The sequence below is a fragment of the Lathamus discolor genome, chromosome 2 (genome assembly GCF_037157495.1).
Source record: "Lathamus discolor isolate bLatDis1 chromosome 2, bLatDis1.hap1, whole genome shotgun sequence".
Classification (NCBI taxonomy): Eukaryota; Metazoa; Chordata; class Aves; order Psittaciformes; family Psittacidae; genus Lathamus; species Lathamus discolor.
Window position 1 is genome coordinate 133,747,320 of NC_088885.1, and position 18,176 is coordinate 133,765,495.

Genomic DNA, 18,176 nt, shown 5'->3' on the forward strand with positions numbered 1-18,176 from the left:
TCTTGTTTGCCCTTGATCAAAACTGCTGATTCGTCTGTATAATGTTTTTATTGTTGGTAGGTTCTTTTTTTTTTTTTTTGAAGAGTTATAGTTAAAAAAAGAAAAACAGCAAAAAAACAAAAACTAAAAAAGGAGTCTAACTTGACGATTTAGTGGATGGAAAAAAATATAAACATTTCTTTAAGAAAACTACTGAATTGAATGGTACCCTTAAACTTCTGGTCAGGAGAGTCAAAAACTGATGTAAAATGCTATCTTTTAGCCTTGCTGATGATGATGACTTGTCCACAAGACATTCATCCTCATTGAATGTTTGCTGAGCATACAAGACATTATGTATAGCTTTTGAACAAAAACATTTACGAATACAATAGACCACTGAGTCAGTTTCAACAGCTCAAAATTTATCATTCATGGTTACTCTGTGACTGATAATTAATATATAAACAACAGAGATCCCACATAAATATGATTACGTCTTCCTTATGAACCTTGATGTAAACTCAGAAGCTCATCTGAGCATTAATATAAGCACATTTGCCATTTATTTATAAAGGATGACATTAAAATAAAACAAATGCTTTGTTACTATTGCACAGCTTTCGTCATCATCCTATACACAACCATTCCATCTGTATACCAAGAAGTTTGTAATATACCTCTTTAAACTGCAAAACATATTTTGGAAATTAACATGTACAGCAGTTTAAATAAAAGACAACTAATTAGATAACTAATTTAATCTAGTCTTCCTACTCAGCATGTTTGGTTTATGGATGTGAAAGACCAGGATACCAACAGTGGGTCCATTTTCATCAGTCTGTTTTTTAATGAATCATTGACTGCGTTTGGTAATATATAAATGAATCACAGAAAATACTGTGATACCCCATGCAAATGTCAGGAGTTTCATTGGGTTTGCCATTGTCATTAGACTTGTATTCAGAACATTCCTCATATTTTAACACCACTATATTGAAATCTCTTTCTACCATTCTTCCCTATCCCCAGCAATAAGTAAGCATCATGCTTTTCAAGCCACTTGAGACACAACCAAAAAACTATAGCCAAAAAAAAAAAGTGAATGATGAGGAGTAAGGTGAAGATGAATGCTGTTCATACTTATGCATGCCAAAATATACATTGAGGATTACCTTTTTTTTCCAGAGCAATAAAATCCCCCCAGGAGACCTTTGATCGTGATGCTGCAGGACGTTATCTTTTTGTTAATACTGCTAATGTTGGTCCCTATCAAGTTCTTACTATAACTTCATTTAATTGTTTGTCCTTCTGAAGACAAAGAGGCACACCATAATCTCTCCTCAAAACATGCTTGAGAAGCAGGTAAATCCTCACGTACAAGATGATAACATATTGTTTTTATGAGGTTCCTGCTGTACTTTTTATTTTGTAATCCCAGCATTGTAAGTGATTATAACATATTAATCACAGAGAAAACAATGGTAAATTATCACATATTTCTGGCCAAAAGAGAGTATGTATACTTTCTGTGGGGATGAAAGGGAAAATTATTTCAAACATTTACAAAATACTGCCATAAATTAACTAAAAATAAATAATAATTACCCTTTGTTATACAGTCATACATCCTAACAATATTCACTAGTGTTAACTGAGGGTAACTTGAGGCCACAGTTTAGTTTAATGAGATTTTTTCTTAACATGAATGTAAATGTGACAAGTCGTTAAGAATCAGTTCTGTTCCCAACTTGATTCAACTTTACATAGTTCCAAATGTGTAACTAAATGCATAATTCATCCCGCATGAGTTATATGTACCTAAGAATTGCCATATTGCTAATATGCCTTTGTGTGTAAAAGAAAATAATGTATCAAAAGGTTTGTAAGACTTAATATCCACCCGATTGTAAAATTGATGTTTTGGACTGCTGCATAGATGGATTCCTTTGTCTCTTACATAGCAGAATAAATGAGACAACTTTGATGACATGCTGGCCAACAAGCCCAGTTTAACAAACATAAACCTCTTCCTTTTGCAATTGAAGTTTTGTTTCATTTTTTTCAACTCACTAGCTAATAATCTAAACAAACAGATGTTTTTTTTCTAAACAAAGAGATGGCCTCTTCTTTTCTTTAGGTTTTCTTTAGGTACTAGGAACAAACTATTTTCCTTTTAGTGAAATAGACTGACTCTTACAAAGCTGCCACTAATGAGTCTTTAAAAGGCTACTAGTGACAGGTAGAGTACTCTACCCTCAAGGATCAATTGCTGAAGCTTTATAAAGAGCCCAGACTCCCCACCCTGCAGATTGAATCCTAAACATACTTCTGAGCATGGCTCTCTCACAAGGCGTTTACTGATACTGCACTGCACATTCTAAGGCCCTTTAAATTCCTAAACTGAGGGATGTGCAATCAACTGACCTTCCCTCAGGGCAGCCCTAAAATCTGCTTTGCTTTATTGCTTTTCAATGCAATAATGCATGTGCCAGTGAAATAAAATGATTTTTCCAATCCTGCCAGCATTTTGGGTAGTCTCTTCCCTAAACTCTAAATGATAGAAAAATCATTCATGCCATCTACTTTACCACAAAAGAATAACGAAAGATGACACATTGGGTTAGGGCTGGTAAATGGAAAATGACAGAGGATTTTCCCCACACACATGCTAAAAAGCATTTTAGAGAAGTAGTAGAAACATATTTCAATGAAGTAAATGTTGAGTATCTAGTGACAGTACTATTTTGTTACTATTTTATAATTGCTTACTTTTCAAACAAAGTAAATTTTTCTAAAATCATAAGATAACCTTTATTCCATTTTACTTGGAATGCATCCAGCAAACACTTAAAATCTTAGAATCATAGTATTGTTTAGGTTGGAAAAGGCATTTAAGATCGAGTCCAACTGTTAACTTAGCACTGCCAAGTCCACCACTAAACCATGTCCCTGAGTGCTACATCTACATCCTTATGTTCCACGTCTTTTACATACCTCCACTTCCCTGGGCAGGCTGTTCCAGTTCTTGAAAACTCTTTCAGAGAACAATTTTTTTTCCTCATATCCAGTCTAAACCTCCCCTGGCACAGCTTGAGGCCATTTCCTCTTGTCCTATCACTTGCTCCTTGGGAGAAGAGACCAACACCCACTTACTACAACCTCCTTTCAGGTATTTGTAGAGAGCGATAAGGTCTCCCCTGAGCCTTCTCTTCTCCAGACTGAACAACCCCAGTTCCCTCAACAGTTCATCATCAGACTTACGCTCCAGACCCTTCACCAGCTTCATTACCCTTCTCTAGATCCTCTCCAGCAACAAAAAATCTCTCCCATAGTGAGGGGCCCCAAACTGAACATTGTATTCAAGGTGCAGCCTCACCAGTGTCAAGTACAGGGGTATAAACACTTCCCCTGTTGTTTTAATCCCAGATGCATTTTCTTACTTGTGCACTAACACTTATTATTATTTTCCCATCACATTTGTAAAATTTGGCATAGTGTAGAGTTGTTTGGAAGTGCCTTTTAATAGCTTTGTTTCACAGTTTCTCTGTGTTCAGTCTGACAATAAGATACTGCTGGCTTTACAAAATTCAGAATTGCAAAGGGCATGCAAAATTACTCCAATTTTACTGCATGCTAAAATGACCACATCTGGTCTTTTCTCACAGAAAACTATCAAATGAATAGGCTAATGGAGTGTGCTAAATTTTTTTTCAATGAGGATAAGGAAATTTACACTAGAGATTTTCCAGTAAGAAAAGACATACCATGAATTCTTGTCAATTTTGAATCAGTTTCTCCACTTCCACATTCATAAAGTTATGGCCCTTTCTTCAGGTAGCCCTGAAATATTTTCTTTACAAATCATTGGCTCAAAGGCAGACAGCATTTAGGCAGGTTTCTAACTTGCTGCCATGAAATACAGAGGATGTTAAAAAAAAAAAAGAAAAAAAAGGAGAAAGAGAAACATTTTAACTCCCCATCTGAAGCTGCAAGGCTGTATGAATATCCCGATCACCCTGCTCCATTTGTTGTAACATTGTTCCAGTTCTATTTTACCCTGCTTGAAACAGAAAAGTCAAGATCAGTTCAGTACTGGTTACTTACTCAATTGTGTTCCTGTCCACTTTTCCTGTCATATTAATGCCATAGAACTGCTGCATGGCAGCTATAGCTGATTGCATGGTTTCTGCAGAGCGCAACACCGACATTCGGGGGTCAGTTGGTGGAAGGTAGCCATACTTTTGTAACCATACCTGCAATGACAAGTGCAGTGGCTATTAAATAGAAATTAAAGGTAAATAAAATGCTCCCTAGTAATTTTGTACCATATATAATGAAGCTTCTAAGTAACCAAGCATAAATCCTATTACTCTGGGATTTAGATTTTTTTTGAGAGAATAAATTCTTTGAGGCTTTTATTTAACCTCCTTTACTAAAGATGCTGCTGTTTTAAGACTTACAATGTTTTCTATCCAGAAGCCAGCTCTCTTTATTATCTGAAACTGCCTGATTCAACTATTTATTTAGTGTACTTATTTATTTGAAGTTACAACTAAAGCACCTAACCATGGCTCTAGGCACTTCAAGAAAATTTTAAGCAGACAAAATATAAAATCTACAATATATGCCACATCTAATTGACTGTCTACAGGGTACATGATAATATTCACCAACTACAACAATAAATCCACAATAGTTCTCACACGGTTACACTATATTGTTATCATCGCTCAAAGAATATGAAAGAGAGGAGCAGGGAGACATTCAGTTTTCTAAGAAGACTATCAAAATTACATACTTATAGGCAAAGCAGGTGACCAAGAGATAGTGAAGTAGCAGTCTGTTCCCACTTACAGGAAACTCCCTGATAAGAGGATGTTCATTTTTAAATCAAGATGGATTCAATGCCAACTGTTTATGCTCTTAATTGTGTAGAAATGAGAGGGAGAAGGTATGTCCGAATAACTGAGAGCTTTATGGATTAAAGCCAGTATCTTTAAGAACACCTGGAAAAACCCTCTGAAACACACTGTCCTCTTGAAGCAATGTTTCTAAATGAGTAGCTGTGGTTATCTTAATGTTTCTAAACAGTCTCAAAATTTAGCCTATACAAAACACAGTGTAAGACTTCTAAGGCAATGAGTGCACTGATACATCTTTAAAAATGTCTTCACTTTTTATCTAAGGACTGGAACTATTCACTAGAATGAAAGGTACATATATTGCCAATTGCAAAGACACGGCTGCAGCTTCCCCAGTAACAAAGTACTTGTGACCCAAAAAATGTCTGCTTTATGGAAAAAGAAAAAATAGATTAAAAAAAAATAAAAATAGTTTCAGCCACTTCTTTCAAACGTATCAGTCCCAGTCCACGGATTCTAAATCAATACATTAATGAATGCTGTCCACCCACTCTCCCCTTATAGTGTACTGTGGGCTTTGTCTGCCTCATACAACACTTCTGAGTTTTTTATACACACTGTCTATACACGGGCTAACACCAAACTGTGTGGTCTGCAGTTGTCAGCCCTAAGTTTATTTTGCAGGTCTACCGATTCAGTTCCACAGGAGGTTAACCATGTTGGTGGTGTACTTCTCTTTTACAGACCTCGTGAAGAACCTCAAGATGGGTGAACTCATTGCTATGGCTCACTTTACTAATACTGAATGTGCATTACAGGTGAACACTGGCTCAGTGTAAATGAAGAAAATCAAACTGGCATTAAAGATGGGGGAAACCTTAAGATTATGAGTTCAGATATCTCTAATTTTAAAAGGTTTACCCTCCCATAATGCAGTTCAGACACAACCTCAACGACGTTTGTAAGCTCCACACAACAGGGAGATACAATACAAACAGGATTAAGATCCACCCTAACCTCTTCCACCTTCACACTATCTCTATATACAAGAGCCATTCAGAATAAGAACAAAATTTTGTCTAATAGGTAGGAAGATGTTATTTCCAGTATAAATTAATTGCTACACTCAGTACCTACATCGAACTTTACATACTCCTGACTTCATGCACTTTTCAGCTTCAAGAGCGAATTTATGAACGCTAGATTTTTCCTAGATTTGGGTGATCACACAAATGATTCAGTTTATGTGTTGCTTTGCACAGGAAGTCTGCTTTTCCTTCCACTATTGGAAGATAGCTTTGAAAGGCCAGATTGAGCTAGAAGGCTGGCAGGAGCAATGTGGTGTGTGGAAACAAGAGCATGGAAGAAAGAAATCATTTTGACACAGAAGGAGTTGATTTCAATGTAGCATGTAGAGTCCATTTGAATTAATATTAAAAATGTGTGTATTTAAGAATGGTGTTATTTTGAGATTCATCTTCTTATGTCAGTGATATTAAAACAAGTGATCAGTCAGGGAAGAAAAATTATTCTGAGCAGCATGCCACGGCTGTCTCAAATGATGACACTATCTTGCCACCTTCTCAGCATGAATTTGGTATGCAGACACACAGCAGGGCTTTTCATGAAGCTCTCTTCATGAAAGGGGCACATGAAATTGCTTGGTAGGCTTGTGAGGCCACATATCATCACTGAAAACCATCCTTACTGTGGCATAACTGAAGGAGACAGAGGTATGGAGTTACAAGCAACCAAATTTACCAGGAGCTGAACCTTCAGATACCTGAATAAGAAAAGCTAAAAGAGACAGACAGAAAATATAGCTTGGGGAGTACTGCTCATGAGAAAAGTGGAGTAGAGAGCACAAACTGGAATCTAGCAGCATACCTCTGCAGACACAGACAAGGAAAAGAGAGGTTGCTCAGAAACATCAGGAGACAATACTGTGTAGCCTTTTGCCTTCTAAGAAGACACAAATGCAAGTTAAATACAGGATGATTCTATGACTTGGTGGGACTAGATGATGCCTAGAGCTCCTTTCCAACACTAATGATTCTGTGATTCTGTGATTCTATGCCTGATAGTGATTCCCTACTATTGAACAAAGGAAGGAGACCACCGGGGTCTTCCTTCAGCCTTCAAAATATCAACTAGAAGACACAGCCAATGTACCAGAAAGTCAGATGACCTTCTGAAAACAAGGTGATTGAGAACTAGTAGCATTTAGTAATTCTACTAGTGTTTTGTCCTGGTGAGAAAGGATCAAAGAAGAAGCTAAGAGACAACAAATCTGGTTCCTGTGCAATCCTCAGATTCCTCAGTTATAAATGTGCATGCTGTTACAGGAAAAAATGGTCTTAAAACACAGTCCGATGACACCAAACTTATCAAGAACAAAGACAACCCATATATCATCATTAAAGATTAAGCCAGAATATTATTAAGATAATCAGAGTTTCAGAGCTCTGACTGATTTCTAAGATGGAAATTATCAACAAATTATTAATGTTCCTGAATGACAGTACATAGTGTAAGATACAGTATAATTATGTTCTGTGAACCAGAAAGCTTAGTAAATCAAACAGTCTAATAAAGCATGGATCAAAACAATTCTGTAATTGTTATTTGTGCAGCTGCATATCATTATTATTCATGTATTCCTGTTCCATTTTTTAGATTTTTATCATGCAAACAAAATTCCTATCTGTACTGAGTAAAATGATGAGATTTCATAATTTCAAAATATTTTGACTTCTGTTTTTAATACACTTGTATCAAAGACACTCTAAGCAAAATTTTTTAAAATGTCTGAGTAATTCAAGAAATTTATGTTTTTAAAAACATACTTTTAAGAGTCTAACTTACACTGATCATCATAGGATTTAGCAGTTCAAGTGCTGATGTCATTTTGAAGAGAGATTGAAGGATTTTATTATGGTATGGAGGAATAAGCTGACTCCAGAATTAGCATCCATGTGACCATGCCATTTCTCCATTTAGGCTAATGGCTAGTGGTGTGTTTTAATTATGGACCCAGTATAGTTAATACTGACTTTTCAGTGACAAGTTGATAGCCAGATAGATAGAAAAGCGACACAGAAGTGTTTACACAGAGCATTATATAGAGAGTCTTCCACTGTTTTTCCTACCTCATATTTCTAATGCCACCAGTTCCTCACTGGTGATGTTTTTTCTTCTTAACAGAAGATACAGAACTGAATTTACAGACTGGATATATGGTTTATGATACCTACCTAATGAGAAAAGTAATTCCAAAATAAAGCATGCAACAAGAACATATACTGCAGAAGAGTCTAACCTAGCCAATCAGAAATGTCTACAGAATTAGAATAAGATTTATGATAATATAATAGCATAATGATTATGATTGGTTTGCTGCCTATGGCTGTAATTCAAAATAACTAATCTTTAACAGCTAAAAAAAGAGCCTGCATGCTCAGAATGCATTCACCTGGAGTGGCTTGAAGCTCACAAACAAATCCACTTCTTGGAAAATATATAGCAGGGTGGAAAAGATGTTAAACAGAAGGAATCATCTCCAGACCAAGCAATGATCTTTTTAGTCATTATGAACGTACCAGAAAGAAAAAGTGATAATACCAACTGGAAACTTCAGTTCTCCAATGACCTATACTAGAAAGTGACCAACTTGTTTTCTTGTGAAATACTGTGACAACCCCTCTAAAAAGCAATGTACATGCGCTATTGGCACAGTCTTAGACACATTAAAGGCATCAATCTTTATTGTGGACTACAGAATTTGTAACAAGCACTAAGTGATTCAGAAAACTGTGGGATGTCTAGCTGGCAGACTGCACTACAGTAAATATTTAGATGTAGTACTAGAAGTAACAGAATTGAGCTCACAGTGGGCCAAAGACAAATTAGGCCCCACTTAGTTTAGTGTTGCTGCAGCTAGATAGCTCAAAATTAGTTGCAGTATCATCTCCACTGTTCTAGTATGGATATGCTTACTGCTTTTCCTGTGTTCTAGCTACAAAATGGATATGAAGCTGAACATTCATACTATGCAAGTACCAGATAGTTCAAACCAGATTTACCAATACATAATCTTGTATGTCTCTTGCTATATGAAGTCAGGAGAGAGGGGACAGTGTAAGGAATTTCCCCACAGAAGTATATGATGACTGAGATATTAAAAAGGAAACTCCTGTTCCCAATGAGAGATAACTCTATTGTAATAATAAAGATTGCAGTCCAAGGACTTGCCTGATTAATGACTTGTACCAAACTCAAGAGTCCAGGAGGGGCAAAAATAAAAGGCAAATTTTAAAACAAAAACAAAAATAAAAACAAAAAACAAAACCCACAAAAATCTACCCAAAACCACAACAGTTTGGCTGATTTCCTCTAATTTATAACTGAAGTTTTAAATATTCTAATTTTTTTGCTTTACTGTCACACTTGTGCATGTTAAAAACAATATAGCTTGAGAGCAGAAGGAGTGGAAGGCAAAAGGAGCAGTCAGGAGCATCAGGATAGAGCCATTTGAAAATCCCAGGCAGGTGGGGACATATCAGTAAGTGGCAGATGTGGGATCTGCAGGTAACACTGTGCTTGAGAGACTCTGAAATACACTTGGAACAGGGATCAAATACTACCCAGCTCCAAAGGCAGGAGTTACACTGTTCATTCACTACTTCTGCTGAGTGTCTGTACCAGGATTGGCTTAGTGGTATAACAACTTTGACACAAATCCTTGCCCTGGAAAGAAACTATTTGTACCGTCATCTTTCCCTGTAACAGTATGCACATTTATAACTGACTGCAGAATGGGGACCTTATTTGCAAGTTGCTTAAGGAAAAGGAAATTTTCCTCACCAATAGAAATCTCTGCAGAAATCTGGCATGGACCCAGACCAGTGGAAACACTTCCACAAATAAAACTAACACTTCTAGTAGATGTAAACAGTCAATCATAGAGCACATTTTTGGATATACTATCCTTTCATCTTACTAGAATTTCTATAGCTTCTAAGAAAATATGAAATGCTCTGCAGAGCTAAGGATCCAGTGTTGAATATTTGGGCTTGGTAAGCCATGCTTAAGGAAAAAAAAAAACAAAACACCAACAAAAACCAAAACACACACACACACACAAACAACAAAAACACCAATAAACCCCCACAAAAAAACCCAAAACCCACCAAAAAACCTAAACAAACACCCCTCCCCCCCCCAAAAAAAAAAAAAGAACAAAAAAACCCAACAAAAACCAAACCAACAAACTTTCTAGGGCTATGAAGATGATTTAAGTGATCAAAGAATTTCTGAATTTCTCTTATGAGGAAAGACTAAGACACCTGGGACTGTTCAGCCTAGAGTAGAAGCTCAAGGGTGTTCTTACCTATGTGTACAATCATCTGACGGGAGGGAGTAGAGAAGATCACAGAATCAAAGCATGGTTTTGGTTGGAAGGGACCTCAAAGATCATCTAGTTCCAGTCCCTCTGCCACTGGCAGGGACAAATTCCAGTAGACCAGGCTCATCCAGCACCATCCAGCCTGGCTCTGTACATTTCTAGGGATGGAGCATCTACAATTTCTCTGAGTAACCTCTGCCACTGTCTCACTACTCTCATGGTAAAGAATTTCTTTGTAATATTTAATCTAAATCTATGTTCTTTCAGTTTAAAGCCATTCCCCCTTGTTCCATCACTAAATGTCCTTGTAAAAAGTCCCTATGCAGATTTCTTGTAGGCTCCCTTTAGGTACTGGAAGCTGATCTAAGGTCTCCCCAAAGCTTTCTCTTCTCCAGGCTGAACAAGCTCAGCTCTCTCAGCCTGTCTTAGTAAGAGAGGTGCTCCATCCCCCTGATTGTATTCGTGGCCCCCCTCTGAACCTGTGCCAATAGGTCAGGCATAATATGCCCTTACTGAAGCCATGTTGGCTGTTGCAAATTGCCTCCTTATTTTCCATGTGCTTTAGCATAGTTTCCAGGAGGATCTACCCCATGATCTTGCCAGGAACCAAGGTGAGACTGAGCAGTCTGCAGTTCCCTGGGTCTTCCTTTTTTCCCTTTTTAAAAATGGGATTATGTTCCCCCTTTTCCAGTCAGTGGGAACTTTTCCAGACTGCCACAACTTCTGAAACACAATGAATAGTGACTTAGACACTTCCTCTGCAGTTCCACCAGGACCCACAGATGCACCTCATCCGGCCCCATGGTGTTGTGCACCTCCAGGTTCCTTAGATAATCTCAAATTTGATCTTCTACAGCAGGGGGTTCTTCATTCTCCCAGTCCCTGCTTTTGCCTTTTGTGTCTTGGGCAGTGTGGCTGGAGCACTTGTTGGAGAAGACTGAGGTAAAATAGTCAGGCCCATATTTTCTCTAGTATCCCTTTTATCGCTGATGTACCTATAGAAGCTTTTCTTGTTGCCCTTGATGTCCCTGGCAAGACTGAATTCTGTCTGGGTTTTAGCTTTCCTAACCTGCCCCCAGGCTGCTCAGACAATTTCTCTGTATTCCTCCCAGGCTACCTGTCCTTGCTTCCGCCCTCTGTAGACTTCCTTTTTGTGCTGGAGTTTGTCCAGGAGTTCCTTGTTCATCCACATAGGCCTCCTGGCATTCTGCCCAGCTTCCTTTTTGTTGGGATGCATGGTTTCTGAGCTTCAAGGAGGTGATCCTTGAATATTATCTATCTTTCTTGGGACCCTCTCTCTCCAGGGCCTTATCCCATGGTACTGTACCAAACAGAGCCCAAGGACTGGCACAGAATAAGGAAATATAAACATGGAAACACTAATTATTAGTATTTACGCAGTATAAGTCAGATAGTCTGCTATAAGAAGCAAGAGAGTCCCATTGTGCTACACTTAACAAACTAAGAGAGAGTTGATTCCTTCATCACAAATAGACACTTACAAAGTTCAATGTGAAATGAAGAAATAGTCTATACACAGGAAAGACTGAAAACTGCTATGTAAAAGGGGGGTTGAGTAATTTAATATTTTGACAAGATAAAGTGGAAAAAAAGAATGAGTAATTTTTAGTAGTCATCCACAGTCATTGAAAAAATTTGAGAGCGTCTTGGAGATAACAACACAGCAGTGTTGCAAGATTAGGGGAAAAAGTCACATTCAAAGATAGAAAAATACAACCCAGGAAGTTAATTCTGCACAGAACTCTCAATACTCATAGCACATTTTGTTTATGAATCTCAAACTAAGGAAGAGTTGCTTGCAATTTTGCAGCATTTTGCCTGATAGCCTCACAGTCTCGCTTCTGGTATACGTTTTGCAAGAACTGTGGTCTACTTCTTTGACAACCATCATATTGCAGGGTACAGATATTGCCTATAAGATTCCATAACCTCCAGTCCTTATAAGACTCATTTTATATGCTGAAGCTTTACTTTTTTCCCCTCATTCTATCTCTCTGCCTTCTGAGAAGTTACTCAAATGTTTCTACATGGAATAACCTCAATCTTTACTGGGTTTAATTTTTTTCTTTTTCTTTTACTGTTTTCTATGGCTTGCTATATGTAACTGTGTAGTTCATTCAGATACTTGTATTCCAGAACACTAGCCAGATCAAGGTGATTGATATATATCAAAATCAATGATAAGACTGTAGTCAGAACAATTCCAGTTGAGCCACAGGCCCATTAGGTGTTCCTGGGAAAATCAGCTGGCTTTTGTGGTAGCAAAAATAAGAATGAGTGATGTTTCCAAACTTTCCTCAGCACAGCATTGCAAGAATCCAGACAGGGCTTGGAATATATAAAATGCTCTATAAATGCAACTGTAATTTGGTGATATATGAGGGAAAGCAAAAGTTCAAAGACTCCATCACACTTCAGATTACCTCACCTTGTCACTGCCTTAGTATTAGCATCTTTGATCCCAATAGCTTTGCAATACCTCACCTGCAAGCTGATTAGTTTGGCCTAATCCATCTACATATTGCTGACATTATTTTGACTATGTTTACCATTACAGTATTTTAATGCAGAGTTGTTTCTTCTAATTCACTATTTCTAAAAGCAAGCAGAGAGCTGAACACCAACCAGGGAAACAGTTTGCTGCTTAGATCCTACAGCTTAACACTTATGTGGACTTTTGTTTCTTCTGTTTTAGACTCCACAAGAGAAAGACCCATCTCCCCTTGCACACATATACTAAACAACCAAAGCAGTGCATTTCATCACAAATTCGTAAGGGCTGCCTCACTACTTCCATCACCATTCTACCAGCAGCAGTTTCAAACTGGTTTGCACTAGCTGGAAGTGGTCACATAGGCTTTTAGGCTCTGAGAATATTATTGCAGTCAATCATGTATTGCAAAAGAAAGGCATTCATATCAGCGAAATTTAACAGTAGCATACGATTTTTTCTCATAGGCTGTAAAATTGTTATTAGCAGTAGTTACATCAAATAGAATCTGTATACTCCTATAAGACTAATGTACAAGTGTACTAACCAAAATTACATTAATTGGCACTGCTCTTTTTTATATGTCCAAATAGGTTGTTTCAAATTATCTTAATGAAAGTACTAAAACTTTGTTCTAAGACATATACATAGGAAATACGCAAACACATAATATACCAACAGATGGTGTTTTGCTACTTAAATAATGCTTGTGGGAAGGTAGATCATTGTAATAAAACCAAAAGGTCAAGTTACAAAGTTCCTTTGGGGAAATGATTATTCAAACCGCATCTGACACTTGGTATTTGAATACATTAGATAAAATAACTTTACTATTGTGGTCTATGCAGTTTTAAGTTCACATCAGTGAAGCAGATGAACTGCAAGTTAAACATCTACAGGAAATGTGACTTGGCCAAACTTTTTTGTTTTTCTCCATATCACTCATATTTAATTTTCTTTATTAAAGAAGACATTTTATGGACATAAAAACCTAATATCTTGAATCATAAGCACATCCATTAAATGCCTATGGAAATATTTCTTGTATATCTTGAACATTTTTATATTATGGATTAAACTAAAATTGCATTAAAGCAAAAGAATATAAATTCAACAATGCATTGTTGATTTATACTTCATTTTATATTTCATGTATTCTTTTTACTACACTTTTACAGGTTAACACTGTGTACAAATTCATACTGTACTGCACATACAGAGTCTTTGAAAGACTGCGACTTTCAAACAACTTCCTATGCTAAAATCAACTGCAAAGTTGCATTCCGTGGAAACAGGAGGTATTTAGCCGAATCAGATAGTTCCTTTATTTTGCTGGATGTTACTTTTATTTTTTTTTCCTTTCTACGCCTTTTCAGCAATTAATTATGTCACTACTTGCAATATAAGCTTTTATGGCACAGTATGTTTGTTTATCATGGTTAAAAGAGTTTTTTAAGATAAACTGATACTAAACCCACTTTAAATTGAAAATATCTCTTTTTTTCTGTTTTCTGCTTTTCAAAGTTAGATATCTAAGATGTAAAATTTAAGATGTTCACTTCCTTGCCGCATATCATTCGATATTTCAGAAACCCTTCCTTTTGACAATCAACCTGATACAAGGTTTGTGATATTTTCAGTAATATAACAGCTCTCTGAAAAATCTAAGTCATGTTCTCCTGCAGAAATTTGTAGATAGAAGATGAGCATGGTATTTAAAAGCATGTAAAATCCGCAGATACTATGTTTGTCACTTCCCAGGAAGAGACAGGAAGAGAATGCAATGAACATGTAATACCATGGCTTCCCAAATTATTTGGTCCACACAGCAGAATGAAAACAACAGCAATAACAACAACAACAAAGTAAATACTACAACACAACATCATTTGAAAGGAAAACTTTGTAACTTTTGCAAGGAGGCCAAGGAGCTAATAGAGAAGAAAGGAAGTAAAATCCCTGAAATATATGATTTCTTTGGAGCAATACATCCAGTCGGGAGGAAGAAGGGCAACGTTTTAATTCAGTCACTCCCTTCCTGTTTTGCAATGAAGACATTCTTCTCAGCAACACAGTAACTCTATCTGATCAGAGGCTATAACAATAAAAAGGCAGTACAGAAACCAGCTCATCCTCTTTTACCTTCTGACTTAAACCCCAGTTTTGCAAATGCTGGTCCAATAGAGAAGTATCCCTGGGATATTGATCTGTAATTAATCTTTCCCACTTTCATTTCAAACCCTTCTTCAGAAAATGCCTGTGGGAGATGATTCTGCCACAGAGAGGAGAGGGATCAGTCAGAATCCAGCACTTCCATTTTTACGTGCCCGTCCTAACAGTCCTCTCTGATAAGTTAGGTAAATAACACCTGTCTTATTTTCCTCTTGTATAAATGGAGCCAGACAGTGCCCTACAACTGAAAAAATAACAATACCGGTTAAACACCTTTACCTTTTTTTTTTTTAAATTAATCATCTTCAACAATGATCACTTCATAAATTCTGTTTTAGCATGGATAAAACCAGGTGAATATGGAAGCTTTTCTGTATAGAGTTCAAATCTTGAGAAATGAGAAATGTGAATTTAGCGTGGCTACAACAATATCTTTTCTTCAAATCACCATGGACTACATCGCAGGTGACTCATGACATAGGTGTCAAGGTGAAGGAAAAAAGACACAAAATGCAGAAAAAGCTATCTTGCTTGGTATAATAAGGACATATCAATTCTGAAGTAAACCATTCCCTTTCCTTGAAACCATCTCTCTGTCGATTAGTGGCAGAATAGGACCAACTCAGGCTAGCTGTATTACCCTCGTACTTTCATAAAGAAGTCCTTATACTTCATTTGATAAGCCTATTTTGAAGTACACTAACTCACCAGCTGTTTGTAATTCTTCTGCAAGTAACAGAAAGACTGCATATATTTCAGTACATTTGCAACTCTTCTTTTGATGTCATCCTCTAACTCTATTTTTGTTAGAGGGCAGGATTACAAAAATAGAAAGGGGGAAGGGGAAGTGGTGGATTGAAGCAAGTGAGGGATGCGACAAGGTGATTCCTGCAGGCAGAAAGGGACATACAGTAATTGCTTCTAAGCAAACCACGGGATTATCTTTTATTAGCTCCCCTATGGGCTATGGTCATGTTCATTGCAATTTAAAAATGTATTAAAGCAATTTTAGCTTTGCTTAATTAGGACCTGGTGCTGTGAATTCCTGAGTACTCTCAAGAGCCACAGATTCAGATGGATGCTTAAGAGTACTCAGTACCTGGCAGAACTCAGTCAAGTGCCTCTATCAACCAATAGCAAGATTAGGATTTAATTGTACATTTATATACATTTAAATAAATAAGTTGCTGAAAGAAAATAGTCTCCTTACACTCATCATTAGTAACATTTATAAAGCCCAGACATTGTAGAGTTTTTTTTGTATAAATATGTTGCTTAAATATGTTGCTCAAACATGCAGACTGAATCAAAATAGCAGAAAAAGCTTCCATGCAATTAAGGGTAATATGCAAAAAAAGTAACCTAGTACATTTTCGAAATTACATTTGCAATTAATAAACATCATAGGTCCTGTATTCTCATAGCAATGTAATTAGCATGCTAATCCGGTGAACCTAATCTTTAAGTATCTCAAACAGCACTTTATGTGTTGTTTGGTTTTAGTTTAACTTAAGTCTTTTAGACTTAGTCTACAATAAACTAGAGGCAAAATTAGAGCTGGTATCACCCCATTCAGCAATTAAATCAAAATTTACAAAAGTATGTATACAGTTTTTTTCAGATTCAAACTGCAAAGGAGAACATGTATTAAAGCCAAGGATGTTTACAACTGTTCATCTGTGTTTGTACATTTGCTTAAGAGAAAAAAAAAATAACTTTTTTCTTCAGTTTTGATCTTAGAAATGTGAAAAAAAAAAGTGTAGTGATTGAGGTAGCAATTGTTAATGAAGGAACTGAATGTTTGATTTCTCATCTCTCAAAACCAGGAACCAAATTAAATCCTGCATTCTGCAAATATTAAACTGTCCTCCAGATTAAGGTACCTCAGAACTGCAACTAAGGAACCAACACCCAAAACCCCTCCAGCCTGTGACACATGTATAATGAACAAAAAAATACACATTGACTGTCATGTCAAACTGGTTAGGATATACTATTCTAGCACATCCTATCCCAAAACAGAACAGACACAAAATAAATCTCCAGCTGAGCTCTTCCAGTAGGTGGTGGACATCATGGAAGTATGCCTTCATTCTGACATACTGTTTTCTGTGTAAAAGCTAAACCTGGGCTGCATCAAAAGGAGCGTGACCAGCAGGTCAAAGGAGGTGATCCTGCCCCTCTACTCTGCTCTTGTGAGACCTCACCTGGAGTATTGTGTGCAGTTCTGGTGTCCTCAACATAAAAAGGACATGGAACTGTTGGAACAAGTCCAGAGGAGGGCCATGAGGATGATCAGGGGGCTGGAGCACCTCCCGTATGAAGACAGGCTGAGGAAGTTGGGGCTGTTCAGCCTGGAGAAGAGAAGGCTGCATGGAGACCTCATAGCAGCCTTCTAGTATCTGAAGGGGGACTGTAGGGATGCTGGGGAGGGACTCTTTGTCAGGGTCTGTAGTGACAGGACAAGGGGTAACGGGTTAAAACTTAAACAGGGGAAGTTTAGATTGGATATAAGGAGGAAATTCTTTCCTGTTAGGGTGGTGAGGCACTGGAATGGGTTGCCCAGGGAGGTTGTGAATGCTCCATCCCTGGCGGTGTTCTAGGCCAGGTTAGACAAAGCCTTGGATGGCATGGTTTAGTGTGAGGTGTCCCTGCCCATGGCAGGGGGGTTGGAACTAGATGATCTTGAGGTTCTTTCCAACCCTAACTATTCTATGATTCCATGATTCCATATTGCTGAAAAAGCGACCTGTAGCAAACACAGGGATGGAAATGGTGGCTGCAACCTTTCTTTTCTTTCTCTTTGTCCTGGGTTCAGCAGTAGCAGTCAATTTTTCTCCTTAGTAGCTATTTCAGCGTTGTGTTTTGACTTTCAGCCTTGGAACAGAGTTGATAACACCGATGTTTTTAGTTGCTGCTCAGTAACGTTTACTCTGAGCAAGGACTTTGTGAGTCTCATGCTCTGCCAGGGAGAAGGCAGAGACAGCACACCTGACCCAAGCTAGCCAAAGAGGCATTCCATGCCACAGCACGTCATGCCTGGGGAGGTAACTGGGAGTTACCCGGAAGAGCATGGGCTCTCTTCTGTGGTCGGGCTCATTTCGGTGGGTGGTATTGTATTCTCTTCCCTTGTTATTTCCCTTATCATTATTATCATTGGTGGTAGCAGTAGTGGTTTTGTGTTATACCTTAGTTACTGGACTGCTCTTATCTCAACCCGTGGGAGTTACATTCTTTCAGTTCT

The 18,176-nt window shown here is 37.5% G+C and overlaps 1 protein-coding gene across 1 annotated transcript in view; it reads right to left on the reverse strand.

The window, feature by feature from the left end:
- MMP16 (matrix metallopeptidase 16) overlaps positions 1 to 18,176 on the reverse strand; it is a 193,736-nt gene that overhangs the window by 99,986 nt on the left and 75,574 nt on the right. The window contains exon 2 of the mRNA XM_065668539.1: positions 4,087 to 4,235. Within this exon, the coding sequence (XP_065524611.1) occupies positions 4,087 to 4,235 (149 nt within the window). The remainder of the gene's footprint in view (positions 1 to 4,086; positions 4,236 to 18,176) is intronic.